The 14,671-nt window shown below is 32.8% G+C and overlaps 2 protein-coding genes across 2 annotated transcripts in view; one reads left to right on the forward strand and one right to left on the reverse strand.

The window, feature by feature from the left end:
- Nucleotides 1-14,671, reverse strand: part of LOC144549554 (copper-transporting ATPase HMA4-like) — a 74,753-nt gene that overhangs the window by 8,078 nt on the left and 52,004 nt on the right. The gene's annotated exons all lie outside the window — the stretch shown is intronic.
- On the forward strand, nucleotides 8,092-9,520 carry LOC144549323 (UPF0481 protein At3g47200-like). The gene is made up of 2 exons (XM_078298036.1): nucleotides 8,092-8,524; nucleotides 8,841-9,520. Exons 1-2 carry the CDS (start codon nucleotides 8,092-8,094, stop codon nucleotides 9,518-9,520), a joined length of 1,113 nt encoding a protein of 370 aa, XP_078154162.1.

Here is a 14,671-nt window from a genome sequence, read left to right on the forward strand (position 1 = left end):
AGGAATGTTACTGTAAAATAAACAGTAACACCCATTCAACTTTTATGAGTTTATAATTTTTAAATTTTTAAAAATGCTACAAATATACCAGTCTGAGCATATCCAGACAAAAATGCTTTTGAAAAAGGTGCAATTGAATGTGGAATCAGACTCAACCACTGAAACTAAAGTGCCACCTTTGCCCTTTGGTTCCACCTGGACCAATGCAGTAGGGGTGATTAATGAGCGAGTTGTTAATGAGCGAATTTAAATGAGCGGATAAATGAGCGAGTTGTAAATGAGAGAGTTGTAAATGAGCGAGCTTTTAATGAGCGAGTTATGAGCGGCTCACGAGTTATGACTTATGACTCATAACAAAATTATATAGTGTGTCCACGCATAACAAAATTTGTTAAAAGTCATCGTAATAAAATCCAACAAATTGTTATAATTCATTTAAATGAGTGAGTTGTTATGACTATTACTTGTTTTGGACTTTTGGCGGAGGTTTTGATTCTGCCGATTTACAAAAAAAATGAATATGAAACTATGAATATTAGTATATTACACATGATTAAATATTACATTGTACTCATTATATTACACATAATTAAATATGAAACTATGCTCACTATTTATCAATTTTAATGAGGCAAGGTTGATGTTATACAAAATTACATAGGATTAAATGTGGCAGGGATTAGGTGTGGCAAATTCTTAATGAGCGAGTTATGAGCGAGTTGGGTCATGCTCATGCTTGTATTACATCAAAGGTTATATCTGGGTGATAATTAAATATGAAAAAATTAAGCGACTAAAAAAATTAAAGAAAACAAAAGAAATTGTAAGGAGTCTTAATCCTTCCTTGCTGAACAATATCGATAATATAATATAATACTTGTATTACATCAAAGGTTATATCTGGGTGATAATTTTTGTATAACCTTCCGGTGCACTCATATATTTTATTTGCTCAATAATTAACATATAATACTTTGTGCGAAGTAGGTCAAACTAATAAAAAAAATATTGGCAACGACAGAAATACTAAAAGCGCCCCCATTTCATGGTGGCATAGAATAAGAGATTCTTGCTTGTCTTATCTGATAATTGGACTGATCACAGAAGAGGGTTGTTTACCAAACATAAAATATTTTATATCTTTTAATATATATATAGTAAAGCTAGGGTGTGATGTGCTCACCAAGAGGGTTTGGTGAGCACAATTCTAAAAGTATATTGGATCGACTTCAAACACTGAATCCAAACCGTTGAAACCCATGTACTTCATTAGTGATGCATGTACATGCAAAAATTTAAAAGTTTCAATTTTATTTGCTACAAAGTCAAGCGGTCAAAGAAATAATAAAAAAATTGAATATATAAAACAACTTATAAATTAACTTATAAAAACTTCATTCCTTTGACCGCTTGACCTTGTAGTAAATAAACTCAAAACTTTCAAAATTTTGCATGTACATGCATCACTCATGACGTACATGGATTTCAACGGTTTGGATTCAGTGTTTGAAGTTGATCTGATATATTTTTGGAGTTGTGCTCACCAAATCCTCTTGGTGAGCACATCACACCCTAGCTTTACTCTCTCTCTCTCTCTATATATATATAGAGTAGAACTAGGGTAACTCTAAAACTTATCAAATCGATTTCAAATGACGAATCCGAACCGTTGAAACCCGCCTACCTTACGTGTGATGCATCTACATGTGAAATTTTTAAACATTCGAATTAATTTAGTATAAAGTCAAGCGGTCAAAAAATAAATGCACTAAAATTAATTTATTAACCTTCTAATTTTGATCACTTGACTTTATACTAAATTAATTCGAATGTTTTAAAATTTCACATGTAGATGCATCACACGTAAGGTAGGCGGGTTTCAACGGTTTGGATTCGTCATTTGAAATTGATTTGATGAGTTTTAGAGTTAAGCTAACCAAAACTTTGGTGAGCTTAAGAGCACCCTAGTTCTACTCATATATATATATATATAATGAAATTTGCGATTTTAAAAAAGGAATAAGAACATGCGCATCCAGCTGTAATTGCAAAAGATTATAGATATTTTTTTTTGTTATATATTAGTTTATTGGATCTTACAAACCAATTATAATTGTAGATGTGACCAATGATGTAAGATTTTTAAATATATTGTTTAGAGGACTAAATAATTGGAGATGAATACACTATAAATTATATTTTATAAGAGAAGAGTTAATTTGACAATTGTTTATCTTTTACGATTGATAGAGGAATAAATAATCAGTATTCTTCTGAAATTAACGACTTTCGATGTATCACTAAATAATATTTGTTGTCTGAAATATTATTGATTAAAAACTTATTTATCCAAATATATTACATTGGTAAATTTATTTTTTAACTTTTCAATTTCATTCAAATATTTATTTTAAAAAAAGGAGGGTTCAAATGTCTCCATTTTAAAAACGTTAATAACTCAAAATTTAAGCCATAAACGTCATAATAAAACAGTTAGGTGCGATCCATGTTATTTTTTTCTAAGTGCTCATAAAAAATTATCACATTTCAATTTTATTTTCATATGAATCAATAAGTTGAAAAATCAACGTTTAGAAATTATCTACAATAGTTTAATTTTACAAGTTCTTGATAACAACCGAAACAAAATTGAAATGTCATAATTTTGTACACGTACATAAATCAAATGACGTAGATCATATCCAACGGTTTTATTTTAACTTTTAAAATTTAAATTTTGAGTTATTAAAGTTTGTAAAAATGCAGAAAGACACAAAATGAAAACATTTAAACCCTCCTCATTTAAATAATTAATATCAGAATTGTTGGTATTGAACTATCATGAGATCTGACTTCTGAATTATGTATACTACTCCATGTTCTAATTGATCCTATCCACACACTCATTTAAATAATTATTATCAGAATTGTTGGAATTGAACTATCATGGGATCTGAGTTATGTATACTACTCCATGCTCTAATTGATCCTATCCCCACAAAAAAATTCTATATCTTTCATGATTTTTTTTTTGACATTGATCTACCCCTTTTAACCAGTGTAACAAAATGCGGTATATGCGGCCGCATATGCGTATGCGGTTCCGAACCGCATAGAAAATTAATATGCGGTCTAATATGCGGTTCCGCATATGCGGCCGCATATTCGGCCGCATAATTTTTGACCGCATACCGCATATGATCCGCATATGAACCGCATATGATCCGCATACCGCATATGAACCGCATATGAACCGCATATGATCCGCATATGATCCGCATATGAACCGCATATGAACCGCATATACTGCATATGATCCGCATCTGAACCGCATGTGATCCGCATATGATATTGTTATTGTGTATTCTTATATATGTATGTTGCTTTTATATTAGAGAATAATGGATATAAAATAGTTCTACAAATATGTGTATTCTTATTCTTGTTGTGAGATTATGCTTCCAAATATATATAAATTTTTATTTTAAAATCCGCATATATAAATCCGCATAAAAATCCGCATATGCGGCCGCATACCGTATATGCGGTATGCGGTGACTTTCCGCATACCGCATAGAAACCGCATTTTATAACACTGCTTTTAACAACCTTTACCACTGTCCCAAAGTAACTGGAGATGCCCATGATTGGATTTGGGGCGTAGATACCAACACCACAATAAAATTAGATTCTGCTCTCCACTACTACCATCATATCACCTTTTCAGCTCCTTTTAAAAGCATCTTTTGAAAAAAAAAAAAAAAGTCAGGGAAGAGCACTTTTTAATTTGGTCTTCTTAAATTAACGAGTAGAATTAGGGTGTTCTTAAGCTCACCAACACTTTGGTGAGCTTGACTCCAAAATCCGTTAAATCGGTTTCAAATGACGAATCCGAATCATTGGAACCCGTCTATTTTACGTGTGATGCGTCTACATGTGAAATTTTTTAACTTTCGAATTAGTTTAGTATAAAGTCAATTGGTCAAAATTAGAAGGTTAATAAATTAATTTTAGTGCATTCATTTTTTGAACATATTTTGACCGCTTGACTTTATACTAAACTAATTTGAAAGTTTAAAAATTTCACATGTAGACGCATCACACATAAAATAGGCGGGTTCCAACGGTTCGGATTCGTCATTTAAAACCAATTTGACAGATTTTGGAGTCAAGCTCACCAAACACTTTGGTGAGCTTAAGAACACCCTAGTTCTACTCTAAATTAACTATAAACTAGCTTACCAATACAGCCTGTTAACTGTTGAGTCAATTTAAGGCCCAAAATTAGTCTAAAACAACTCAAATTTCAAGATGTTAGTTGGGCCTGTTCATAGGCTCCCAGGCCCAGATTGTAGTCTTTGATTGGAACGAAACAAAGTAGGCCCAGAATATAAGTCTACAACTGGTTGGTTGCGTTTTCTTAGGTAATGCTAGTGGTTTGCAACTCGGGCGGGTACGGGTACCCCGGGTATACCCGTCTCGGGTACGGGTACGTCTCGGGTACGGGTATACTCGGGTACAAGGGTATTCGGGTACGGGTATGGCGGGTATAATTTTCAAAACCCATACCCTACCCGTCCTATACCCTTACCCGTGTACTCTTGACGGGTAAGGCGGGTACGGGTATTTTTTTTTATTTTTTATTTTTTGCTGTTTTTTTTCTGGTTTTTTCTGATTTTTTCTGGTTTTTTCTGATTTTTTCTGGTTTTTTCTGATTTTTTCTGGTTTTTTTCTGATTTTTTTGGGGGGAAAAAATCAAATTTTTTGAATTTTGAACTGTGATGAACAGTACTCGGGTATACGGGTATGGGTACTCGGGTAGTCGGGTACGGGTTTAGTCGGGTATGGGTTAACTCGGGTAGGGTAAACTCGGGTATTGGTCTAAAATAACGGGTCCGGTCCGGTTTTTGCCCGTACCCGTGTACCCGAGTACCCGACCCATACCCGGGCTCGGGCACGGGTACCCTAGCTGGCGGGTACGGGCGGGTATACCCTTAACGGGTTTTATTCAACCTCTAGGTAATGCTCTATGTCATGGAATGCAAACAAGATCAAATCTCCATGTTTTTCATAGAAGTTGAGTACCGTGCTATGTCATCAGCATGTTTGAAAACTGTTTGGCTTCAAGGATTTAAGCTTGGTTTAATTTATTCAATCCTCTGCCCACATCTCTTCAAGCAGACAATCTCAGTGAAGTATTTACTTTTTCACGAACGAACCAAGCATATTGAGGTTGTCTGTCACTCTATTAGAGATGTTGTCGAACAAAGCATAGATATTACAAGACTTAAGTGTCAACTATGTTTCTTCATATTAAAAGAGCAATTTGGTTTTCAAGCACATTTTAATACAAAGATTTTGCTGAACGTTTTAGATCTTTGAACATGAAAATATGGGCATAAAAGTATAAAATAACCTCTTTACTTTATTTGTTGAGCTTTGGTGCTTCCATCCGAATCGCTCTAACATGATCTCAAAATGTGATTATAGACAAAATTTTATATTTTTTAAAATTCTTTTACTATTTTTGAAATGGTCCAAAATCTTTCAGATTTATCGATTTTCTACCCATATTAGAAAATAGTAAATTTTTTTTTTAAAAATGTATAATTTTGGTCTTCAAGCAAAATTTCATATGGAAATCACATTGAGCTATTCGTACTGCTGAAGACATTTGGTACCGCTGATATAGTTACTGGTATAGAAATTTTTACGAGAATTAGCAAACCAAAAAACTATAAGGACAGCATTAGGGGGCTGAACTGGGCACTCTGTTCTTCAAAGTAAAGCTCATCTCTGTTCTCAAATCTAGATTTTTGGATCTTCTTTTTGGAATTTATTTTCAGTCAGTCAATGTACATTAGCTTGTTTTTTAGCTTGAGAAAATCAATGCTTTACTGAGATGCCATGTTATATTTTGTGAAGTCCTACAAGGCTGAAATGGGAGAGATGATCAGTAGAAGCTAACATCAGATTCTTTTAAATTCTTATAAGGGTAAAATGGGAATTATGGATTTAGAAGGGTGATGAAATTAAAATTAATGATAAAGTTGATGAATTGAGTAAACATGTGACTTTTCATAATTTTGAAGGGTAAATAACTAAATATAATATTATGAACTTTTGAAGAGGAAATATGTAATATTGAAGTTTTTGAGGGGATACATAAAATTCCTCTATTTTAGAAAGAGATAGAGAGGAGAGAGAGAAAAGGAGAAGATTCCTGCTCTTCTTTTTTAGAAGAGCTAGCATCGGATCCGAATTCTTATAAATGACAGTAGTGTGGTCTACAGTGCAAATTAAAGCAATAATTATTGACTTGACACATTCTTTTTCTCAAAAAAAAAAAAAAAAAACTTGTCACATTCAGATCCTATAAATGAGCAATTATGCATGTGCTATCATACACCTTCTTTTTCTCAAAAAAAAAAAAAAAGACTTGTCACATTCAGATCCTATAAATGAGCAATCATGCATGTGCTATCATACACCATACACCAATGCTATAATTTATGATGTTTTCGGATGATATATGTCCCTCTCTTATATATTTCAGTATGACTATTGTAAATATTAGGGGTGTCAATAACATCTGTTTACTCGTTTACTTTATTCGTATCATATTTGATAAAACGGGTATGGTAATGTTTTTTTTTTCGTTAAGTAAACGGATATGAATACGGATAAAGGTTATTTTGTACCCGTTGGGTAACGGATAATTATATAAAATAAATTATATCTATATAAATATTATATTCAATTTTCTATTTTTCATATCTCTGTATCAACGCTAATCCATGAGAAAATGTATGCCTTTTGTTGTAAGAATAATATTATATTAAACATATTATTTTTTTTATTTGAATGTTTTGTTATTTAGTTAATGAATTGAATTTTGAATTTGGTAGAAGAGATATTTGTGTTTTTGATTTTGTTTTTGCTTTAAAAAACTATTAATTATAATTGATTGCATATTTGTGTATGTTGCGTTGCAGAGACTAGTCAGAGAAATATTCACGGTAGGAATGCATATATTGCATTGCCTCCAGATCTACGTGATCGACCAGTGCTTAGGATATCGGGACACATGTAATATTCATTTTTTGTGTACGTTGTAATTATGCATTAATTGTAGTGATTGTAATAATTATTTCTATTTGCAGGACTTTTGATGCAGGGCACCCAGAGCATACGAGGCAGGTCAACAAAAGTTATTTTGCAGGAAATATGTAATAATTATCTTGGCCCGTACTCCAGTTACACGGATTTCCCTGAGGATAATAAGTTGGTTATCAAGGCAGAGTTTATGGTGAGAAAATTTTTCTAAAACAAAACCTCTAATAATTACTTGTTTCTTTTTTTTAAGCTAACAAACGATATTAATTTTTAACTATGCATTGCAGAAGCACTACCAGTTTGCCGATGAGGTAGCTAAGAGGGATGCATGGGATACTTTCATGAAGATAGCTGACAAACGGCTAGATCGACTGTTTGGACTTTTAAAATTGCAAAATCATATTATTGTAAGATGTTATAATTTACAAATGTTATAAGTGGATCGCTCATCTATATATATATTCATATTATATTTTTGTTTTCTAGACAAGTGAATATTTTGGGCCATTCTTTCACAATGAAGACGTATAAAAATATAATACATTTGAACTATGTGAAAAAACTAGTTATTGAAATTGATTTTTTGTTTTTGTCTCTTTCTTCATGATGTTTTGATATAATTCTGTCTTGATTTTGACCGCCCGAATAATTAGATTAAACGATGGATCCAGAGTGCAAACTTTGGGAATGGTGAAGTAAACGACTCAAAAATCAGATTTCAAAACTAAATGTATGAGGCGTGATACATTATATTTAATTAGCTAATTCATAATTTCAGCGACTCAAAAAACTCAAAACAAAATTAAGAAAACATTGCCTACGGGCTTAACCTTAACCTTAAAACAAAAACAAAAAAAAGTCAAGAAAACATTTATTGTGGGAATGGGGACCAGACCAAAATAATAAATACCAATGTTAGAGGTCGTTGTTATGTTAAAACTGAACCAAAAATCTTCCATTTACGAAGAAACATCAATGGAAGAAGATCAGAAGGTTGTAGATGTCGACCTCGCTCACCTTTCAGAATCAATGTCACTTGAACTCAACAAATTAGGGACGCAATCGAACGAGAATGAGATAGAGAATTTCACCATCTTTCCTGTACCCTATGAGTTTCGCCAAAGCAAGAAAAATCTCTTTGATCCCTCTGTGGTTTCCATTGGTCCATTACACCATGGTAAAGAAAGCCTCAAAGCTATGCAGGACCAAAAATGGCGGTTCTTACGGGATTTCCTGTTCCGCGGGAACCACATAAGTTTGGATCTCTGTTTATCAGAGATTAAGCTGCTAGAACAGAGAGCACGGAGGTGTTACAGTGAGAGGGTGGATTTTGGCAGCAATGACTTTATAGAGATGATGCTGCTTGACGGATGCTTTGTGCTCGAGTACTTTTTAAAATGGTACGAATGTAAGTTAGATTTTATTGGTCATTCTGTGTTCGTACTTTCGGATTTGCTACTTATAGAGAACCAAATTCCCTTCTTTATAATCGACAAGTTTAAAACCAGACGATAGAAGCGATTTTACATGTCGCCTTATTAAAATGTTTCGACAAGCTGGACCAGTAGTAGTTGTACATAACACCTTAATTCGAATCCCTAATCCAAATGAAATTCATTATCTCGTGCATCTATGGTACAACACCTCATCACCCTCTCTTTCAATCCAACAATATGTATTTAATTGCGAATATTTTTTTCTATGTATGTTAAATGGAATTAAAAATTTGTTTGTTGATTTTCCTTTATGGGTGCTCACAAGAATATTTCCCAAAAGAAATTCTCTAAGCTTGTCATTCCCAAATTCTACCCATAAAAGCTTGATGGTGATCCCTTGTGCCACTGAGCTCCAAAATGCGGGCATACAACTCAGACGAAAGAGCAAACTGTATTGTATGCTCGACATATCATTTGATCACCGTGTCTTGAAAATCCCTAGACTAACAATCACCAATGAAAGTAAAACTATTTTGGCCAACATCATAGCATTTGAACAGTACAAATCAGATCATAAAACGAGTGCAAGCTTGTCAAGCTTTGCACTGTTCTTGGATTCGCTAGTCAACACGCCAGAGGATCTGATGTTACTACAGCAGTGTGGGATCATCAATAACCATCTGGATAGTGAAGAGGAGTTGACTAATTTCTTCAACCAGATCTGCAAAGGCATGGTTGTAGAGAACGATCACTTTTTCGCAGAATTGTTCGTGGAAGTGAACAAATACTGTGAATCAAGCTGGAGCAAGCGGCGGGCAAGATGGAACAGGCATAAAAAACAATTTATTAAAGATTATTTTAGCAGTCCATGGACAGCAATTTCTCTTGTCGCTGGTGTGTTTGTTGTACTGCTTACATTTGTACAAGCTTTCTTCGCAGTTTATGCCTACTATGTTCCTCCGAGCTGATGTCGCCTTAACAATCATTTGTGAAAGTGGCTTTAATTACCATGTATGTTATCAAGTAGTTATTATTGAAATCATTTGTTTTTCTTTTTGTTTTTTCAACATTGTGTGTGATTTGGTTTAGTCTTATATATGTATCTTGTCTCTTTATTTGTTTTTACGATATGGTATATATGAAGTTGAGAAGCACCTTGTAATTCTGCATTATATCATTGGTTTTCTTTTACTTTGTTTTTATTTACAATTTTCTTTCTAGGTTATTTTCTGGACCGGAAACAGCCATGTATGTCAATAAAAATGAAATATACAGCAAACAAACTCTTTCAATTTATGTACATTTATATGATTAGTCTAAAACTTTCTCCTGTATTTCTACCAACAATATATGGAATCTGTATCCCCCGGAGATATCTCAACCAGTGTTGTAAAAAAATGTCCGTTTAGGCTAATTAATCGGTCGATTTCACGTTGGTCATGACCAAACCGTTATGGATTTTTCTGATTAATTGATCAATTATTTACAACAGTTTGGTCATGACCAACGTTATTTACAACAATGATCTCAACCTTTTAAGTTGACATGTGTAAAAATCTGAACAGTTTAGCACGAATCTTGAAGCAGCTCATTTTTTTTTATTAACCACCCGCTGCATCTAAATAGGCAACGTTTAAATCTGGCAGAGGATACGCGTTCCAATATATTTGAAGTCATGTTTGTAGCCAGCCTGTTGGGCCTGATTCCAATCCAGTCCATATCGTTGTTTCCTTCTGCTTTCGCTTTTTCTTTCTTGTTTCTGTTTGCATTCTACAGCAGAAATAAGAACTTTAATGGGTTAGCCAAAAGTAGATAAGATGAAGTATACAAAACAATAATGAGGATGAAAACCCAACCATGTCACAAAAGAAAAAGGGTAAAATGGTCATATTATAAGATATGTACTTCTACAAAAATGAATCTCAATAAGAAGTTCCAAGTCCTTTTGCAAATTAACCTTATAGCTACTATCCGGTTTTAAAAAAAAAGTCCTTTTGCAAATTACAACAGCAAATTAGAGGTCAGAGTTGTTTGATCCGATTTGAAATTTTGAAATTCAATGCGGAGTATTTATTTTAAAATCCGAAATGTGAATCTAAACAAACATGATTGTAGGTGCTTAAGTAGAATTTTTGCTTAATTTCTTACAGTCCAAATTAAGGAGTTATTTGCTGACAATGGTTTTGCTTGTCGCATTATTTTACTATTTGAACTTTAGTAGTGATGGGAGGTGATTTTGGCCTTTGGGAAGGCAGGGGTAAAATATAGAGATAAAAAAAAAAGTATGAGACAATTTGAATTATTGTAAGATAACAATAGCAGTGATTCTGCTCCAATGGAGCATTGGTTTTTTAATATTATGTATGGATGACACTCTGGGTGAAATTTCATGGTACCATCTAGCAAATGTTACTCTAAATATCCTCTGGGCACTACTTGGAGACACTAAACATATCCGCCGACAAGGTGGACCCACTAGTCAGACATTCAGAACAAATTTCTCTGGGTATTGAATCTAGGTGGACTTGGATCACATATGCTAAGCTGCGTGAGCCAAACTATCAGCGCCTACATTTCTACACATGACATCGCTACCTACCTTCATTAATACACCCCTTTTTAAGAAATTTCCACCTAATTTATTCACATCTGCTACAGCAATCAAATAAGAACGGAGTAGTCCGATGAGCATCGACCTACTTTTGGGTCCAATGAGTGCCAACACTGTCCGATCCACTTTAAGATCTGTTTGCATAGAAATTGAAGTAGACACATACGGATTTGAAAGCGAAGTACACACATTTTAAACCATGCATGTTATCAAGTAGTTATTATTGAAATCATTTTTTATTATATATATATTTTTTTTCATCATTGTGTGTCATTTCGTTAAGTCTTATATGTATCTTGTCTCTTTAATTTTTTTTTTTTATGATATGGTATGAAGTTTAGAAGCACCTTGTAATTGTGCATTATATCATTGGTTTGTTTTTATTTACAATTTTCTTTCAATTAAGGTTATCTTCTGGACAAGAAACAGCCATATATGCATATCAATAAAATGAAATATACAAAACAATAATGGGGATGAAAACCGAACTCCGCAACCATGTCACAAATCAAAGGGTAAAATGGTCATTATAAATACTAAAAAGGATAATAAATGGTCATTATAAATAGTAAAAAGGATAATGAGGTGTTACTTTAACGGAAACAGTGACAGTACCCCTGTTCAATTCCGTCTGATGTTAAATGGAGGTGTCATATCATCTCGGCTGAAGTCATCTATCATCAGCAGGAAAAATATTTGGACCGGAATCGAAAAATAGACTAAATTTTTGAACTGGATTTCGCAATCCCGCTGTTACTGTCAATATTACACTTTGTACACTCTTTCTGTTAATTTCTCCCTCTTATTTTCTGATAATTTCGACCAATAGAAAATTCTCAGTTCCCAAGTACAATTAGCCTGCTTCCGATGCTCCCTGCAATTCCATTAATTCCAGTCTGATACCTTCTTCTAATTTACGAGAGATCTTAAGCTGAATTTTGAACAAAAATGGTTTAACCAAAAACATGAATATCTTTGATTAATGAAAGTTTCTCGAAGGTGCGTAATCAGCTTATGAAATTATTGATGAATTTGATTTTGTAAGAAATTGTATGTAGGTCACTAGGTCTAGTTTGATTATTTAGCTCCGATATTCAAATTATAGTTTCCGCCTTGCCTGCGTACTGAATAAGTTTTCCAAAGTTCTCTTAAAATACACTTGTCCATACATGCATCATGCAGCTAGCATTAAATCACGTGGTCATGTGAACCATTCAACTACGTACAATGCATTTCATTTTATAGTTGGGTAATGAATTAATTCAGTTTATCACTTAAATATATATATATATATATATATATATATATATATATATATATATATATAGTTAGGCTGGGTGCTATGGATAGCATAGTGGTCTCCCGTGCTACGGCTCAATATTCGAGTTTTCAAAATCCAAACGGTCGATCCGAACTGTTCATCTTATTCTCCATATTAATATCTGCTTGGAGATCAAATTTTATAATTTTCTGAATTCTTTTACTATTTATTAAGCGACTTTGAAAATCGCTAATCCAACGGTTTTACTGTTTTGTGCAGCCACCGTTGGATCAACAATTTTGTAAAATACTTAATAAATAGTAAAAAAATTCAGAAAAATGTAAAATTTGGTCTCCAAGCAGATATTAATATGGAGAATAAGATGAACGGTTCGGATCGACCGTTTGAATTTTGAAAACTCGAATATTGAGCCGTAGCACGGGAGGCCACTATGCTATCCATAGCACCCCAGCCTAACTCTATATATATATATATATAGTTTAGTTCAGATTTCAAGGTGCACTGCCAACTGGCAACTGCATGTGCTTAATTATTTGTACTTATTATTCCTATATAATTCATTAGTCAAAGCCAATGGAAGATCTCGACGTCTACCCATTTCATTTATTAATTCCGTTGAATATTCTATGTTCAGATCGCATCTAGATCTCTCGACCAGCAGCTAATTAATTTGTACTAAACAAGAATAGGAAATGACCGAGTAATTAACGAATAACGATAGAGTTATTCGATGGGGAAATAATATTTCCCTTCCTCCGAATTAATTTATTGGATAGGAAAATAATCTTTTCCTTTCTACGAATTAATTTAGTTGTAAGAATTAATGTAGGGGTGTGAACGGATATTACAAGTATTTTCATACTGATCATATATATCTGTTACAAATTGTATTATCCGTATTTTAGTTTTATTCATTACAAATTATCTTATTCGTACTTTATTCTTACTTTGTCAGATAACAAATTATAGCAAATAAATAACGGATAATACTAATATAATAATAATTATTATTATTTGACAAATAAAACATTAAAACATATACATTCATTTCACACATGTATAATATTTTATTAAAAGTATTCTGGTCATGCTAAGCACAAGTAAAATAATTAAAGTATATATATATATATATATTCGTACCAGAAATGATATATTATGTAAAAAATTCTTATCTATATTCATTTTATCTAATACGATACGAAAACATGATTGCAAATATATAAATTGAGATAAACTAATAGTATTCATTATAAAATTATTGTAATGCAATCAATTGTCCGATTTCGTAAGGATTCAGATATGTAGCTTTTTTTTAGAAGAGCAGCGTCTTGATATATTAAATATTAACACTTGTGTGCATATGTATTCATATTTGCGCTCCAATTATAGAATCTATCAAATATTAAGTGGTCCTCCAAGTAATTAATGATGCATAGTTAATGAGCAGTCCCCACAGGTAATTATTAATTGGAGGATAGTTAGTTGATTCCTTTGATTTATTGATATTGTTAAGAAAAGTTCAGGTTTCAAGCTAAAATCTGTTTACAAAACTGTATTCTAGGACTCAAAATCGTTGAGTCAGGATCTAACAAAACCAAAAACTTATCAAAGAAAAGTAAAAGAGGTGATGAAAAACAAAACAAACATTGAAAGAAAACAACAAATAGGAAACCACATCGATCAGTTCCGAAGAGAATCTTTTACTAGTATAAATTATCAAAAAATAACAGAGAAACAGAAAGAGTGTGGAAGGTGTAATATATATATTGATAGTAATAGCAGGATTGTAAAATCTGGTTCAAACTTTTGGAGTTAATTTTTCAATTCTAGTCCAAAAAAAATTGTTTTTTTTTTCCCCAATTTTCTGTGGCAGCCACAATACAGAAAATGTAAAACTAAAAGAAAATTTGGGGAAAAAAAAATATTTGGACCGGAATTGAAAAATAGACTCCAAACTTTTAAATTGGATTTTGCAATCCCGCTATTACTGTCAATATTACGCCTCATGCATCATGCATGCAGCATGTGCAATGCGCGGCAAACAAGGCTTTGTCTTTGCGCGCGGAATCTGAAACCAAGCATTCACGTGCATGGTAATGTAAATCATTCAACTGCCATGCATTTCATTTTATAATTGGGTAATGAATTAATTTCGTTGACATTATATATATAGTTTTCTATTTGTATTTATATATTGTTCCTATTTAATTCATTAGTCAAACTCAA

The sequence above is a fragment of the Carex rostrata genome, chromosome 35 (genome assembly GCF_964058835.1).
Source record: "Carex rostrata chromosome 35, lpCarRost1.2, whole genome shotgun sequence".
In the NCBI taxonomy this organism is placed as follows: domain Eukaryota; kingdom Viridiplantae; phylum Streptophyta; class Magnoliopsida; order Poales; family Cyperaceae; genus Carex; species Carex rostrata.

Coding starts and splice junctions, on each gene's coding strand:
- LOC144549323 (XM_078298036.1), top strand. CDS start 8,092: ATGGAAGAAGATCAGAAGGTTGTAGATGTCGACCTCGCTCACCTTTCA. Junction 8,525..8,840: donor CTTTTTAAAATGGTACGAAT/GTAAGTTAGATT, acceptor ATGGAATTAAAA/ATTTGTTTGTTGATTTTCCT.